Source organism: Xyrauchen texanus, chromosome 43 (assembly GCF_025860055.1).
Source record: "Xyrauchen texanus isolate HMW12.3.18 chromosome 43, RBS_HiC_50CHRs, whole genome shotgun sequence".
Lineage (NCBI taxonomy): Eukaryota > Metazoa > Chordata > Actinopteri > Cypriniformes > Catostomidae > Xyrauchen > Xyrauchen texanus.
In genome coordinates, this window is record NC_068318.1 from 958915 (window position 1) to 977197 (window position 18283).

At 46.5% G+C, this 18283-nt stretch overlaps 1 protein-coding gene across 7 annotated transcripts in view; it reads left to right on the top strand.

Annotated features, from left to right (window-relative positions):
• LOC127635633 (phospholipid phosphatase-related protein type 1-like) overlaps positions 1-18283 on the top strand; it is a 206971-nt gene that overhangs the window by 155150 nt on the left and 33538 nt on the right. For all 7 annotated transcript variants that reach the window (XR_007969508.1, XR_007969507.1, XR_007969509.1 and 4 more), the window contains one exon: positions 17756-17944. Coding sequence is in view for 4 of the 7 variants with exons in the window: in XM_052115794.1 (XP_051971754.1) it covers positions 17756-17944 (189 nt within the window). In the remaining 3 variants the exon portion in view is untranslated. The remainder of the gene's footprint in view (positions 1-17755; positions 17945-18283) is intronic.

Here is an 18283-nt window from a genome sequence, read left to right on the forward strand (position 1 = left end):
CAGAGAGAAAAATAAGTGTATATGGAGAGTTAATCTGCTGTTTTAATTGTGACAAGTCAATGTTGTTGTAGCACTCCGTAATTTTTTAAGTTAAGCTTTAGCTATTATTTTATTTTGTAGAGGGGGTGAATAGGTCATTTCCATCTATAGATTTGTTACTAAATTCAGTTGTCATTAGCACCACTTGTTGCATTATATTACAATAGTGTGACTTCAAAACTCTTAGGTACAAACTTTTGGTTAAATTATAGAGGTATGGGGCTCTCAGTGTGTCTTTTCCAGTAAAGTATCAGGATTATATTTTACCTGAATAAACGTTATGTTCAACCTATAGTTTGAGGCTACTTGAATTCACATGAAGAAAAGTGTTCTCTCTTCAGCTCTATACCAGCCTTTATATTACAGTTGAAGTCAAGCATGAGCAATACTGACATGTCACTTCATGAAATACAAATGAACTACTGACTCAGAACATCCAGTGCATCCAGAAAGTATTCACAACGCTATTAAGTATTCTACAAACAATACCGCATAATGATAACGTGAAAGAAGTTTGTTTGAAATCTTTGCAAATTTATAAAAAAAAATAAATAAATAAATAAAATAAATCACATGTACATAAGTATTCACAGCCTATGCATGACACTCAAAATTGAGCTCAGGTGCATCCTGTTTCCACTGATCATCCTTGAGATGTTTCTACAACTTGATTGGTGTCCACCAGTGGTAAATTCAGTTGAATGGACATGATTTGGAAAGGCACACACCTGTCTATATAAGGTCCCACAGTTAACAGTGCATGTCAAAGCACAAACTAAACCATGAAGTCCAAGGAATTGTCTGTAGACCTCAGAGACAGGATTGTATCGAGGCACAGATCTGGGGAAGGGTACAGAACAATTTCTGCAGCATTGAAGATCCCAATGAGCACCGTGGCCTCCATCATCCTTAAATGGAAGATCACAAAATCTTACATCAATTATACCATTTGCAAGGAGTACATTCTATTATTTCACTCCTGATTGGCTAACAGAGCATAAAGTCGCAACATATAGATAGTTATAGCACATCAACATTAATCAGCGCAATTGTCGTCCTGGCCCGAGATTTACATCTGAAGTACAGTCGGGCGTCTTCGAGTCTGCCTGCTGTGTCTCCCTGGGTTCAAAACCTGGGTAGAAGGTCAATACGCACACACGAAACACTGACGAACGACAGTGTTTCTCTGCGCACAAGGGAACCAGAGCACACATTTATCAGGTCATTTTAACCAAAACAGTGAGATACTGAAATATTCACCCCTCAGGCAAAGGAGAGGAAAGAGATAACATGCATTCCTTCCCTTAAAGAAATAATAAGAGAAAATTTACACTTCTACTTATTCAAGTGCTATTACATAGGATTTTAAATCATATAATTAGTCATGGACAGGTAAAAATCAACCACAGAATACATCTGGAACATATGTTTAACATTCCCCCTCATCTCAAGCTTAATCCCAAGACGACCTTCAAGTCAGCCTCCGTGCAGAACAGAGAGAGAGAGGCTTCAAGGAAGTGCATGAAATCAAAATGAACTCTTAACACACATATGATTCAGCGTATATTTCAGTTATGCATAAGAAAAATAAAATTGATTATGTGATCATGCATATAGTTAATTCATCATTTATTAAAGAAGTTAAGCAACAGAATATAGATAGATATTGATATAAAAGGATATATATATGTATTGATATATCTGAAGAGACAAGGGATTTCGACCCTCACCCTTCAGTCCCCCGTTTTAGACCAATGTGGGGTCCAATACCGCCACGTCTGGTCTACCAAGTGAGGTCACTACGGAAGGTGGAGTGGTAACGCATGCTTCCCTGATGGGTCACACTTGTCTCTTCGCCTCATTGCGGTCATGCTGGATACTAAAAATTCCCAGTCCCCACGCAAAGGCTCTACTCACCTTCCACTCACAACAGGGCCTGGATGTTATCCTTCTTAAGTTTCTCTTCCAAGCGTGTCGTCAGTTTTCTCAGTCGGTTCTCCTCCTCGGAAGGGTTCAAGTTACTGCAAGCAGACCTGCATACATAAGAAAAACAGAAACGAACACACATCCACACACACAGACAGAGGACACCCACTCCCCATCCACCGACCTTTCTGCATAATGAGGGTAGTATCGGGATAATTTGGGGAGTGACCAAGCCAATAGGTCACTGTCTCATTTCCGTCCAGACGATAACAACGATCATTTACCTTTTGGTACATAGTCGAATTAAATTTAGACCCTCAGTTTAATTTAGACATGGGTATTGTACCCATGATGGACAGGTTATCGATCTCCTCGCAATCCCAATGCGTTGAAAACGCATGGAATCTCCCTGTCCAAATTGAAATTTGAATCCACATCAAAAATGATAAAGCGATCAGAATTAAAAATACCAACGAGAGCGGAAGTACCAATCGGATGAAAGCTCGTTTCACTTTCAGTCTTCTCTCACTACGCACTTCTTCTTGAAGAATTAGCAGCTTCAGTATGTCGTCGGTTTCAGCCATCTGTAATGATAAAACATTTGTTCTAGAATTCTAAAATTTTAACATACACGACAGACATTTAATGATCCCGTGGTAGTAAGTTGTTACACTTTTCAAGTGGATTCACCTGTGACCAATGTCTCCATACTGTACCCAAAACACCCCTGTCCAGTAGAACAGAGGTGTTAGTGGTCAATACCACCTGATAAGGCCCATCAAATTTCGGACCTAAGGGAGAAACTATCTCCCGCCGTAGCATTACATTGTCACCTATTTCAGGCAAAGCAGGCATGTCTTTTGCTCAAAATTATCTCGATCTGCTTGTCGTGTGCTAACACTAACCCGTGTGTCTCGCAGACTGTCATCCAAAGCTTTCAGATAATTTTGTAAAGCGTCTTTCAAAGGCCCGGATGGTCCCTCATGTTGCAAGGGGCATCCCAGGGCAGCCGCATGTAGCGACCTGTCATTACCTCAAAAGGGCTGAGCTGTGTAGTCTTGTTAGGGCTGGCTCTCATGCTTAACAAAATCGCTGGGACAGCCGCATGCCACCCTTTCCCCACTCCAACAATCTCTTTCTCAATGAAGTTTTAAGCGTACGATTAGTGCGTTCAATAGATCCGCTAGATTGGGGCCTAAATGGAATGTGAAAGTGTTGCCTCACCCCCATCAACTTCATGACATTTTTCATCACCTTACCAGTAAAATGTGTACCCTGATCTGAATCAATTTGTAAGGGCAAACCCCATCTTGGGAAACCTTCATTCAACATAATCTTGGCGGTTGCATCTGCGGTGCAGTTTCTCAGTGGAAATGCCTCAACCCATCTGGAAAACAGATCAACAATCATTAGAATGTATGTAAAACCTCCACTAGGGGCAGTGGACCTATGAAATCAATTTGGAGGTGTGTCCATGGCCCTTGAGGTCGAGGGGCATGTCCTAAGGGAATTTTCATCTTAGAAGAAGAATTAACCTTAAGGCATACTAGACATCTCTTACAAAAATCATTGCAAGAAGCCCTCAGTCGTGGCCACCACCAGGTTTTGGAAATCATTGCATGTAGTTTTTCAGGACCTGCATGTGCCAAACCATGATACAAAGACATTAGTTCAGTTCTAGCAGAAACAGGACAAACAAAACGCTTATTAAATTTCCACAGTCCTTCTGCATTTTTCTGAGCTCCTAATTTTGTCCATTGTTCTATCTCTTCAGGGTCATCCTCATCATAGAGTTTAAAAATGTCTCTGGGTGTCTCACTCTCCTGAGGAGCAAGAGCCATAACACTCACGCAAGTCTCAGTCTGTGTTGCAGCCTCTCTGGCAGCTGTGTCAGCAGCTCGGTTTCCTGTGGCCTCAGGAGAATTGTCCGTTGCATGTCCAGTGACTTTGATAACTGCTCCTGTTGCAGGAAGATCACAGGCATTCATAAGTTCTTTTACCTGCTGTTGATGAGAGATCGGCAGACCGGCAGTGGTTAGAAATCCTCTGCGTCTCCACACAGGGCCGAAGTCATGAACAGCACCATATGCATAACGGCTGTCAGTGTAAACATTAACTCGTTTCCCCTGGCCATACTGCAGTGCTCGTGTTAATGCGACCAGCTCGGCCACTTGAGCCCCTCCTCCTGAAAGAGAACCACATTCAACAGTTTCACCATGTTCATTTACAACAGCCCAGCCAGTGAAGCGTTTTCCCTGTTCATGAAAGCTGGAACCATCCACGAACAGCTTCATGGCATCGGAAAGTGGTTCAGATTGAAGAGGGCTCTGACTGTCCGTCTCGATCAGTCGGGCACAGTTGTGTGCAGTTCCTTCTTCTGGAAGTAAGGAGGCAGGGTTGATAGCAGTTTCAATGTCAATATTTATATCCACATTTTTACTCAAGAGAGTGGCCTCCCATTTAGCTCGTCTTTGATTAGAGATAGAGCCTAAACGAGTGTTTGTTAACAATTTCAGAATCTGGTGTCTAGTGTGCAGTATCACCTTCTGATGAGTCACAATGTCCTCTGTAATCTTTACGGCCCATTCTGCACAGTCGCATATCAACAGGCACGGATGCTGTCCTGCCATTGAAACAGGAATAGGAGCTGAGTAATAGCCTACCATCCCATAGGAGTTTCTTCCTGGAACCCTTTGACCCAGGGCCGCTGAATAGGATCGAAGTTCCCACCCATGTCCATAGATGGAACGGCCTGCTGGCATCGGCATGACGTAATGCTGGGGAGGAAGCAAGAGTTTCTTTGATACTCACAAACGCCTCCTCCATCTCCTCAGTCCAGTCGATCAGCTCCGATCCAGGTTTTCCTCCTTTCAGCCTCTGTGAGTGGTTTAGAAAGTTCAGTGTATTCAGAAACATACTGTCGGCAATAATTCAAAAGACCCATTACTTGCCTTAGACCAGTAACCGTGTTTGGTTTTGGAAGTTCAATGATAGCTTTAACTCGTTCAGGAGTGATGCGTCTGCCGTGCACACCCACAATTTGCCCCAAATAAGTCACTTCAGGCAGTGCTAGCTGTGCTTTCTTCAAGTTAACCTTGAATCCCCCGTTTTGGAGGGCATTCAAAACAGTCTGTACAGCAGTCAAATGTTTGAACTTGGTTGGACTAGCAATTAAAATGTCATCCACATATTGTAGGACAACAGATCCGTCACACTCAATTTGTTTTCTTACCGGATCGATGAAGGATGCTAGTGCCTGGTGAAACAGTGTGGGTGAGTTGCAGAAACCTTGTGGCAAACGACTCTATGTCCATTGGCGACCCCTGCTGGTGAAAGCAAATCTGCCTTGATCCTCCTTGGCTAGGGGACAAGTCCAAAAACCATTAGAAATGTCTAAAGCAGTGAAAAGACAATGTTCAGATCCTATCTCATGTAGGATAGTTGCGGGGTTGGCCACCAGAGGGTGCATTTTCTCAGACACTGCATTCAGAGAAGTGTAATCAATGGTCAAACGCCAGCTCCCAGGTGGCCACGACTGAGATAAGCGAATTGTTTCATTGCAGCCAAGCACCCACAGAGAATAATAAAGAGAAATAAACTCAAAATGCCTTCAGTCAATATTCATAATTAAAGAAACAATGAGCCAAATTGTTAAATCTGCACTTATCATCTGCAAAGTATGCCATACAGTGGCTTTTTACACAGTGTTAGAAGTGATCTCAAGATCGAGATCTGTAATTGATACAGTCACGCCTGTGTCAGTCAAAATAAGGCATCCTTCACACTCATCATCGGCTAGCTGGAATACAAAATGAAATGTTAAGAAGGTTGCTAGAGACTGAACACCTCAGACCACATTCATCTTCATAAATACTCCTATACTTTTGCTGTGTTTCACGCCTGCATTTATTTAGCCCAATCTGTTGCTTTAATGCATTCTCTCACACAGGGGCCCACAGCTGCTCACAGCAGACCACATTCAGTTTCATTGTGTTTTTTTTTTTTTTCAATGAAAGTGAATGGTGACTGAGGCTGAACGCTCTTTGGCCTTGATCACTGATAAAGTGTCTCAGTGTTCCCTGCTATCAAAATAGAACTGCATTTGTTTTTCTGCCAGGCAAGCTGAGCACACACACACATTTTCTGCCCAGAAAATCTTCTAAAATTTCACACTCTCATTTTCTGTGATTTTTTTTTTTTTGTTTACCACTTCGACAATGTCTAGCAATGTGGCCCTCTCTGTTACAATTTCTGCATCTGGCAACAGGCTTGGTGCAATCTCTAGAGGTATGACCTTTTTCGTCACAATTATAGCAGGTTATGTTATTGCGGGGACTCATTTCCACTTCCACTGACAGTTATAAGGTGGGGGGCGCGAAACAGCCACATTCAACAATCTGCGCGCCTCAGCATATGGCCCATCGTTCTGATTATCAGTCTGATCAACAGCGCTGAAAGCAGCCGCCGCCTGAACAGTCTGAGAAGAGAAGGTGGGGGCCAAGGAAGGGCGGAGAACTGTCTCATCTTTCACAGCACTTTCCGCTTTTTCACACACAGCCTCCAAACCCTTACTTAAACTACCCAGATCACAGCCGACTTCCTGCCCAATAATTTTTGCCACTCGCTGGGCAATCAAACTAGACCATCCATCCATCACATTTGGAATTGCCTTTTCATGGCTTAAACGGTATACCACCCAGTTTACAAATCCATGAATAGGCAAACACGGATAGATATTTGGCCCTATCAGCGTCTTTTTCGTTCCGCAGCCAGTCAATCTGCTGCATGACGTTCCAATCAGAATGAAACCCCTGACTGACCATTTTCTTAATGAGTTGTGCACATTTCATTGATTTGAGCCCGTCAGAGCAGAGCTGTTTACAGCGTGTGCCCTGCTCGTTTTGGTCAGAACTACTCAGACAATTCCCTTTATCAGACATTTTTCTTGGTCACGGTTGAAAATCACTACCGAAAAGATTTTAGCAGCAAATATTTTACGTGGATAAATTAACTATAGCAGCAACAATACTGGATTTCTACCAATTTCACCACAAAGTATTCTTCACAAACATCCTGGTCACATATACTGATCCATACCAATTAGGGTCACCATTTATTTACTTACTTGGGACCGCTCCTGATGCATCCCTGGCAAAACAATCCCTATTGTATTTTATTTTATTTTATAACTAATATCTGAATCCCTAACTGCCTGATTCACTAAGCTCGGGGTACCCCTATCTGAGTTGGAAGAGACTGAGCAGGTTTACGGTGCCACTGGACCTCTCGTCCAGGGACGCACTCTGCCGGGGTGGTGCTTCACCCATGCCCACCTGGGCCCCCTCACAGAGCACGTTTCACTTGCGCTGTTTGCTGTTGCCACTTAAACAGCACTCTCAGCTGACTTCACTTGCGCTGTTTGCTGTTGCCACTTAAACAGCACTCTCAGCGACTTCTTATACTCTCAATAGTATAATTAATTACTCTTCACACGCCTCGTCGGAGTGAAGCTCTCCGCTCCCCTTCAAAATCTCTTCCAGTCAGACAGCCCTAACAATTAAAAAAAACTTCCTACCTTGTTTGCTGATTTGCCAGAGATGCCACCACGGAGTGATTGCCCGCTAAATCCTCCACCAAACTGTTAGGGGTATAACAGTTATGACCCGATCAGATATGGAGAAAGAAAACCACCAGGAGTCAGAAGTTCAATCAAAGAATCCAAAATTTACTGAAGAATAGTTTGCAGTGAAATTGGTACAGCCAGCGGCAAAGTCTCACGAGGAGATCGAAAGCTAACTCATACCTTACACAAAATCTTACATCAATTATACCATTTGCAAGGAGTACATTCTATTATTTCACTCCTGATTGGCTAACAGAGCATAAAGTCACAACATATAGATAGCTATAGCACATCAACATTAATCAGCGCAATTGTCGTCCTGGCCCGAGATTTACATCTGAAGTGACCTCGCAGATGGTCTCGGGCGTCTTCGAGTCTGCCTGCTGTGTCTCCCTGGGTTCAAAACCTGGGTAGAAGGTCAATACGCACACACAAAACACTGACGTACAACAGTGTTTCTCTGCGCACAAGGGAACCAGAGCACACATTTATCAGGTCATTTTAACCAAAACAGTGAGATACAAAATATTCACCCCTCAGGCAAAGGAGAGGAAAGAGATAACATGCATTCCTTCCCTTAAAGAAATAATAAGAGAAAATTTACACTTCTACTTATTCAAGTGCTATTACATAGGATTTTAAATCATATAATTAGTCATGGACAGGTAAAAATCAACCACAGAATACATCTGGAACATATGTTTAACATTCCCCTATAAAAATCATAATTGATTATGTGATCATGCATATAGTTAATTCATCATTTTATTAAAGAAGTTAAGCAACAGAATATAGATAGATATTGATATAAAAGGATATATATATGTATTGATATATCTGAAGAGACAAGGGATTTCGACCCTCACCCTTCACTCTACACATGAACTAATCTAATTAAATGAATTGGCAGTGGTGCAGTCTCAAGTTGGACAATATTTCGAACCAACATGCACTGCTTCAAGTCTGGTGCAGAATGGTCTGCGCAGTGATGCATGAAATTGAACACACCTATTGACTGGCAGAGTGTTTCTAATTGGCTTAAAAAGTGCAGACAGTACTTGTTGGGACATTTAATGTGCTCTTCCAAAAAAAAAGTGAACAAAACACTTAACAGGCTTGTAAAGAGGAAGGGAAGCAGCCATGTTGAGGAAAAGTCTAATGAATGCTGTAAAGAGCAACATATGTTACATAATACATCACTTTAACAAACCATGCCTTCATCTCTTCTGTCGACACGACATCTGGCATGTTTTTTTTTTAAAAGCTATTTATGTAACCCTGCTGGCAATGAAAGCAATGAAGGGTGTTTTACTTTAATTGAAAGAGAGAATGTAAGTGGCGAATGCAAACTTAAGAACAGATGGGCACAGCTGCTCACATGTAGTTTGGGGAATGGAGCTGTTGCTTGAGATGGGCTGCGTGAAATGCACATCTCTACAGGACACTTTCAGTGAAAAGGTTACAAAATAGGGCCGGAAACTTTTTTCTTTTTATAATTTTTTTAAGAAATCAATCAAAGGAGGTGCTTAAACTTCAGAAAATGTTGATCGTTAACCTCAGGAGGTAAAACAATATTACGTGAGCTGTTTTATTTTCTATTTCTTTAAATGTGGTTCCCCTTCTGTCGCTCTCTCCACGTTGTGTCAGAGAAGCGACACTAGGGGTCTCTCTTGAGCACCAATATTCACCTCTGATCTATGAAAAAAGGCCAATGAGAAGTTGGCAGCCGGTATTTGCATGTCCCGCCCCCGGACATACGGGTATTTAAGCGGCGCAAATACGGGAGTTCATTCAGAAAATTTCTTCGGAGCCGATGGTTGTGCATGCAGTCTGCTGCGAGTTACACACCAACTTCCTGTTTAATCCTCTGACGCTCTGCATGCTGTTGGACTTTATGGCGCACAACAGCGGCTTTCTCTCCAATGGGTTATGTTTTCAGTGCGAGAACATAACCGCAGCAGCGTTGCGATCTCTGCTTTCGCTTGTAGTGAGAGAGAGCCATTTCAGCCGCCCCCCCACGCCTCGCCCCCTTCCTACGGGATTGAGGCAGGCGCCGCGGGCGGTGAAATACGATCTAGGGGAGAATAACGGGACGCTTTCGCCTGGTAAATCCCCTCGAAACCTCCCACCTCCCCGGCACGCTGCCTGCTTCCCCCGAGCTCGGGATTAGTGCGATCCGCTTAACGGCCTACTGTCCGGTCCCTCGAGCTCCCCGGCATTGGATGATGACATCACCGCTGCATCTGAGAGCGTAACAGTGGCGTCGGATGCAGATAACTCGCCTGGGCCGCCACCTTCGGGTCTCTGCCCAAGTCTGAGCCTGACGCACAGAGGTCCGCTATGCTTCCCCGGGCTTAATTGGCTCCGCGGGCATGTGCACCGCTCACAGCCGCGCCCCCCCGGTTCCTTCCCGGACGTGCATGACAAGCTGAGCAAGCCCAGCTAACTTGCTCCTCCGCTCTCGCTACCCTCGGTGGTAGAACGGTCCCAGACCGAACCCCCCTGCACGCCATGGCCCCCTCCTGCAAGTCCACCGGGCCAGGGCACTTCAAAATCTGCACTTGGGTAGTCCTGTCCTTGACGTGCTGCAGGAACTGCACTCAAACAGGCGATGGCCACTCCCGTGGTCCAGAAACACAACGATGGACAGCCTGGTCGCAGTACAGGAGGCAGACAAAGCACGCTTTCTCAAACGCCCCCGTCTCCCAGCTCCGTCCATTCGGCGACACCACTTGACGACTCCGCCCAGCAGTCCTCAGTGGTGAAGAAACAGACGGAGGCTATTTCACACATCTTGCCCTGCCGCAAACCTGCCGCCAAGGGCCATGCCCTGTCTGCTCGCCGAGGGCATCCTCCTGCGGCTTTCAAGAAAGAAAGAAAGTGGTGCTCCGCCTCAACTAACATAGAGAGTGGGCCCAGCTCTCAGCCCCAGCGTCGAGCTCCCCGCAGAATTTGGACACCCATCATCTCACGGACCCCCTTGAGGACCCGGAAGGCTCCCAGGCGCTCCTGAGATGACCGACCCAGAGACAAGACGGTAGCTCCGGATCTGGTAAGACCGCTCCGTTCCCCGGTGGAGGGCCGGGAAGAGAATTTTTTTGTTAAATTCGTTACACTCTATAGAGCTATTTCCTTGTTGTCTCTGGGTCACCTGGCCCGCAAATGCCGTTCTCACGACACTCTGCTTTCAGGCCTCAACAGTCCCGGCTTCCTGGACGCGGCATCCCCGCCTTCAGCCCCATGACTGTTCCCCGGCCGACCGGTTCAGACAAGTCCAGAGGACGCCAACAACAGACCTCCTCCTCAGTTACAGACCCGCCCCCTGCCGGGTGCGTGGAGCAAGGTAAGTGCTTTGAGTCTATTCTCAGCACCGGAGCCTCGGGCCGCTTCACTGCCTCCCGATGCCGCATTACCTGTTCCGCACCGCTGCGAAGCCCCCGCCGGGTACGTCCAAAATACTCGTCCCCTTGGTGCCCCTAGCACGGAGTTTAGAGGCGTGGCTTTCACTGCCCAGCCCGTCACGCTGGCTGCACCGGACCATTCGACTCGGTTCCGCAATTCAGTTTGCCAGGCCTCCGCCCCCCTTCGTGGGCGTTCATTTTTCCACAGTACACGGCGAACATGCCCAGTCCCTGCGTGAAGAAATCGCCTCCCTTCTAATCAAGGACGCGATAGAGCCTGTCCCTCCAACCGAAACGAAGAAGGGTCTCTACAGCCCTTACTTCGTTGTACCCAAGAAAGGCGGCGGCTTACGATCTTGGACCTGCAAGTTTTTCTGTCCAAACTCCCGTTCAAAATGCTCACCCAGAAACAAATTCTATCTGGCGTCCGGCATCTAGATTGGTTTCGCAGTGGTAGACCTGAAGGACGCGTACTTCCACGTCTCAATTCGCCCTCGACATTGACCCTTTCTACGGTTCGCGTTCGACGGCCAGGCATATCAGTACAAAGTCCTCCCCTTCGGCCTGTCTCTGTCCCCTCGCACATCCTGGCCCCCTTGCGAGAGTTACTATGCGCGCACAGAGACCAGGTGCTCAGGCACCTCAGCCGTTTGGGGCTTCAGGTCAACTGGGAAAAGAGCAAGCTCACCCCTGTCCAGAGCATCTCTTTTCTCGGTTTGGAGTTAGACTCAGTCTCAATGACAGCACGTCTCTCCAACGAGCGTGCTCAGTCGGTGCTGAAATGCCTCGCTTCCCTCAAGCCAGGTACCGTGGTCCCTCTAAAACGATTCCAACAGCTCCTGGGGCATATGGAATCCTCCGCGGCGGCCGCACCGCTGGGTTGATGCATATGAGACCACTTCAGCACTGGCTCCAGACTCGAGTCCCGAGACGAGCATGGCGCCGTGGCACGCACAATGTGAAAGTTACCACCGCCTGCCGCCAAACCCTCAAAACCCTGGACAGACCTCTGCTTTCTACGGGCAGGGGTCCCCTTGCAGCAGGTGTCCCGACGCGTTCTGGTCACAACCGACGCCTCCAAATTATGTTGAGGCACCGTGTGCAATGGGAACGCAGCTGCGGGCCGTTCGAACCGGGCCCCGCTGCGTTGGCACATCAACTGCCTAGAGCTGCTGGCTGTTCTCTTTGCCCTGAGGAATTTTCTCCCATTAATTCGAGACAAACACGTCCTAGTCAGGACAGACAGCACCACAGTGGTAGCCTACATAAATCACAGCAAAAAATGTCACAGCTCGCCCGTCGTCTCCTCCTTTGGAGTCAGCAGCGACTCAAGTCACTGCGCACCACTCACATCCCCGGCAACCTCAATGTGATAGCGGACGCACTGTCAAGACAAAGCTTGCCCAGCGGAGAGTGGAGGCTCCACCCCCAGTCGGTCCAGCTGATCTGGGACCGGTTCGGCAAGGCCCAGGTAGACCTGTTTGCCTCCCAAGAAACCTCCCATTGCCCGCTCTGGTATGCCCAGACAGAGGCTCCCCTCGGGACAGATGCATTGGCACACAGCTGGCCCGCAGGGCTGCGCAAGTACGCATTTCCCCCAGTGAGCCTTCTTGCACAGGTGCTATGCAAGGTCAGGGAGGACGAAGAGCAAGTCATTCTGCTGGCCCACCCGGACTTGGTTCTCGGACCTCACGCTCCTCGCGACAGCCCCTCCCTGGCGAATTCCCCTGAGGAAGGACCTCCTTTCTCAGGGACGGGGCACGCTCTGGCACCCGCACCCAGAACTCTAGAACCTCCACATCTGGCCCCTGGACGGGGTGCGGAACATCTAGCCAGCCTACCACCGACCGTCATAGATACTATCAACCAAGCCAGAGCCCTCTCAACCAGGCATCTTTACGCCCTGAATTGGCGTCTGTTTGCGAACTGGTGTTCTTCCCGAGCCGAAGACCCACAGAAGTGCATGGTTAGGTCAGTGCTCGTGTTTCTACAGGAGAGGCTGGAGAGGAGGCTGTCCCCCTCCACCCTCAAGGTGTATGTCGTCGCCATCGCAGCTCACCATGACACGATAGACGGCAAGTCTTTTGGTAAGCACGACTTAATTGTCAGGTTCCTCAAAGGTGCCCGGAGGCTAACTCCCTCCCGGCCTAACCTATTTCCCTCCTGGGATCTCTCGGTCGTCCTCACGGGCCTCCGGAGACCCCCCTTCGAGCCACTAGATTCAGCTGGTCTCAGGGCCCTCTCTCTCAAGACTGCCCTGCTGATCGCGCTCGCCTCCATCAAGAGGGTCGGGGACCTGCAAGCGTTCTCTGTTAGCGACACTTGCCTGGAGTTCGGTCCAGCAGACACATACGTGATCCTAAGACCGCGACCGGGCTATGTGCCCAAGGTTCCTACCATACACTTCAGGGATCAGGTAGTGAACCTTCAAGCGCTGTCCCGGGAGGAGGCAGACCCAACCCTTTCAGTCCAGTACGCGCGTATTTATCTGGACCGTACGCAGAGCACTAGACGCTCTGAGCAGCTCTTTGTCTGCTTCGGGGGACAGCGGAAAGGGAACGCTGTCTCCAAACAGAGGCTTGCCCACTGGGTTGTCGACGCCATTTAATTGCCTTATCACACCCAGGCCGTGCCCCCCCCTTGCGGGTCCGAGCTCACTCCACCAGGGGTGTTGCGTCCTCATGGGCACTGGCCAGGGGCACCTCCCTAGCAGACATCGGCAGAGCAGCAGGGTGGGCAACACCTAACACTTTCTCAAGATTTTACAATCTCCGTGTTGAGTCAGTATCATCCCGTGTTTTCTCAGGTCCGAGCCCGTAGAACTCGGTAACACGCTGACGTTCTGGCCGGGTGAATCGCTTACGCCAAGCGCCCTTTCCCTCAGCCGAGGTAAAATAGTGCGCCTCCGTTCCCAGGAGACCCCATCTTCGGGTCGCTGGTTGACTCCTCCCTAGCCCTTTTGGGTCCGCAGTTCAGCGGAGCAACTCGCCGACCCAAGCCACTATGGGTACCCAAAGCTACCCTGTACTGGAATAGGTGCTCTGCAGGTAAGGCCTCCTGCTCGGACTCCCCCTGTGTGTAATTCTACGGTACTGTCCCCTCACGAGCTGACTCCCGTGTCTCCCTTAGGCAGCTACAGCTGCCTCGGTTGCCGTGCTGTATGCTTCCCCCCTCTACGAGGCTGGATCTACCACCGCACCAACTTTTCCACATCGGTCCTGTTAGGCCATGTGATGCATTTGCCACTCTTTGCCTCCCCTGCCGGGTAGGTGTGGCCTCCGCAGGGTCTTCTCCCCTTAAAGAAGGGCTAAGACCCCCTTCCCTCAATGCGTGTAAGGGCCCCGGCCATAGTTGCTCTATGGCGAGAAACATAGAGAGAAAAGAGGCCCAGCCAGGCTGGCCCGTTCCCAGGTTGGCGGCCATCACCTTGTTCCCCCTCCAGGGTAACGATAAGGATTCTGATGGCTTGAATGGGGCATTGGGGAAGGGTATGTGCAGTCTGATACAGTTGGTCGTCCTGCACATAAGAATACCTGCTCGCTCCTGTATCAGCAGTTCACGTACACGGCTCAGCGCATGGCACTTTTATAAGTGGACCCCTAGTGTCGCTTCTCTGACACAACGTGGAGAAAGCGACAGAAGGGGAACGTCTAGGTTATGTATATAACCTCCATTCCCCGATGGAGGGAACGAGACGTTGTGTCTTCCCCGCCACGTCGCTGAGCCGAGCCACTGTTGTGGCTGGACCATTTCCGGCTCCTCAGAAAAATCCTGAATGAACTCCCGTATTTGCGCCGCTTAAATACCCATATGTCTGGGGGCGGGACATGCAAATACCGGCTGCCAACTTCTCATTGGCCTTTTTTCATAGATCAGAGGTGAATATCGGCGCTCAAGAGAGACCCCTAGTGTCGCTTCTCTGACACAACTTCTCGTTCCCTCCATCGGGGAACGGAGGTTACATACGTAACCTAGACGTTTACACTTTTTGCAACCCTGTTACCAAATTTTGGGACATATTTATTACAGTTTAAAACCCTCATTTTGCCATAAAGGGTTGTAGGGTTGCAAATTTAGTCCAACTTACTGTAGGCTAGATAGTTTGGAACCAAATGTTGGTTTATAATTATTCTAACTAATATTTCCTGTAAACTTTCCTGCTCAGGTTGACTGACTGAGCTTGAGAAATGCTGTCAACACAACAGTATTTGTTAAAAATTTGATTTACTTTTCTTAATCTGTGTCAGAATTTAGGAATAGTTCACCCAAAAAATTTACATTTTCTTACCATTTACTCACCCCCATGCCATCCCAGATGTGAATGACTTTCTTTCTTCTCCAGAACACACACAAAACTGTTCTGAAAAATATCTCAACTTTGTGGGTCCATACATGCAAACTTGATGCATACACAGAGTGTTAGATGGCACTATAGGAGGTGTAATCAAGCTTGAAATCAAGATCAGCAAAGTGACTGCTGATGTCAAGATTTATAGTAAAACTTAAGTTTCTTTTAGTTCCGTTCTCATCCAAACGTGATTAGATTACTTAAGAATTTGTGGACCTAAACGTTGGAGTCATATGGATTACTTTAATGCTGCCTTTATGTGTTTTTTTGGTGCTTCAAAATGGTTTGGTTTCACTTGCATTGTTTGGACCTACAGAGCTGAAATATTCTTCTAAAAATCTTAATTAGTTTTCTGCAGAAGAAAGCAAGTCACATATCTGGGATGGCATAAGGGTGAGTAAATGATGAGAGAATTTTCATTTTTGGGTGAACTATTCCTGTAAGGAATGTTACAACCCTAATGGGTTGAAAATAATGCGGTAACAGGGTCAAACAAAAGGTTAATGGGGGTTTCTTTGGGCACTTTTAGCACTGTGAATTTCTAGAAAGTAAATTAAAAAAAATGTATCACACTCTATACATATGTTTGTTTGTCTCCTAACAATGTCCAACAGTGGATGTACAGCCGTGGCCAAAAAGTATTTTAAAAAGTATTGGCAGTGACGTTGTGTTTCGCAAATTTTACCGCTTCAGTTGTTGTGGTGTTGATTCACATTGTTTCTAGATTATTGTGCAGAGTGATCAGATGCATTTTAAATCATTTCAAAAAGCTTCATTGGCCAAATAAAATGAACTTTATCAAATTTCACTATTTTTTGGTCCTGGCACAAAAAGACCAGCCAACATAATTTAACTAATCATATCAGCAGCACCTGGGAAAGTGTGAACGAATACTAGTCAGGTGAAATCACTCTATCATTCTGATTGGATTATAAGAGCAGAGTTTTTGCTATAAAAGGAGGAATGAAGTGCTTCTAATCATTGTGTTCTTGTTAGCAATGGTTACCTCTAAAGAAGACATGCAGCCATCATCGCTTTGCATCAAAATGGCCTCATATGCAAGAAAATTGCTGCAAAGAATATTGCAACTGAAAGAACCATTTACCCGGATCATCAAGAACTTCGAGGAGAGAGATTCAACTGCAGTGAAGAAGGCTTCAGGACGCCCCATAGTGTCCAGTTAGTGCCCTGGCCGTCTCCTCCTGAGGAGTCAGCTAAGGAATTATGTCACCACCAATGCAGAGCTTGCTCAATATTGGCAGCAGGTTGGTGTGAGTGCATCTGCATGCACAGTGAGGCAAAGACTGTTGGACAATGGCCTGGTGTCAAGAAGGGCAGGAAAGAATCCACTTCTCTCCAAGAAAAACATCAAGGACAGAAATAAATTCTGCTGGAAGTACAAGGATTGGACAGAAGAAGACTGATGCAAAGATATTTTCTCTGATGAAGCCCCCTTCCGACTGTTTGGGATATATGGAAAATTGATAGTCAGGAGAAGAAAAGGTGAATGCTACCATGAGTCCTGTGTCATGCCAACAGTGAAGCATCCTGAGGCCATCCATGTTTGGGGTTTCTTTTCATCCAAGGGAGTGGGCTCTCTCACAATTCTTCCCAAAAACACTGCCATGAATAAAGACTGGTATCAAAACGTCCTGCAAGAGCATCTTCTCCCAATGACCCAGGAGCAATTTGGTGGTGATCCGTGCATTTTCCAACATGATGGAGCACCATGTCACAAGGCAAGAGTGATAATGAAGTGGCTCGGAGATCCTTACATTGAAATTTTGGAACTATGGCCAGGCAAATCCCCGGATCTTAATCCCATAGAGAACCTGTGGTCAATCCTCAAAAGGTGAGTGGACAAACAGAAGCCCACAAATTGTGATCAAATCCGAGCACTAATAAGTCAAGAATGGATCGCCATCAGTCAGGATTTGGCCCAGAAGCTTATCCAGCATGTGAGAGCAATTGCTGAGGTTATGAAGAACAATGGGTTCACCTTAACACCTTAAATATTGACTCTTTGCATAAATTGAGTGTTTTTGCTAATAAAAGCCTTTAAAACGTATTATATGCTTATTATTGTTTTCCAGTATACCATCGAAACATGTGAAAAAATAATCTACAAATACTGAAGCAGAAAACTTTGCAAAACACAAAATTTATGTCACTGCCAATACTTTTGTCCACGGCTGAAAGTCATGGAAATTCTCATCACAGTGTCATTTCCAGCACATCTCAAATTATTGACTTTTGATATGTTTGAAACTAGCTACTTTTAATGCCATGATAATTGTATGTTGAATAATGGTTTAAAACAGCCATGGGCAACCAAAATGTACCGTATTCATGAAAATTTCCTTAGGTACCATGAATAAACCAAACTTATGTTTGTTTCTTTTTCCAATTCTCCTGTAGTTAGTCATCATGGCCGGGACAGTGCTTCTGATGTACTACTTTGAATGCACGGACATATTTGGGATCCACATCCAGGGCTTCTTCTGTAATGATGCTGACCTGATGAAGCCCTACCCCGGGGCGGAGGAGAGCAGCTTCATTCCTCCAATCATCCTGTACTGGGTGGTGGCAGCTGCGCCCACAGCCATCGTGAGTAAAGTCAAATCTATCTGTGTCCCTTTAAAATGCTTAATAGAGGAGGAATGTGACAAACTATCGTAAGCAGTTTTTGGACTTCAGTTATATTGGTGGTCCTGCGCATGGTCCTGATACATTTAGCCTTGGTGCTCATGTATATGATACAAGTTCGAGTTTGCCCTGTGTTAAGAATGAGAACACTAGTTTACTGCATACAGCATAGTATACCCTGTATTTCTTAAGAGTAGTATGGTAGTATGCTATTCTGAACATTACCTCTGTCTAGTAAAAAAGTTCAATCATTGTTTGAACGTGAAAAAACATGTTTGACATGTTTCACGTTTCTTGCAT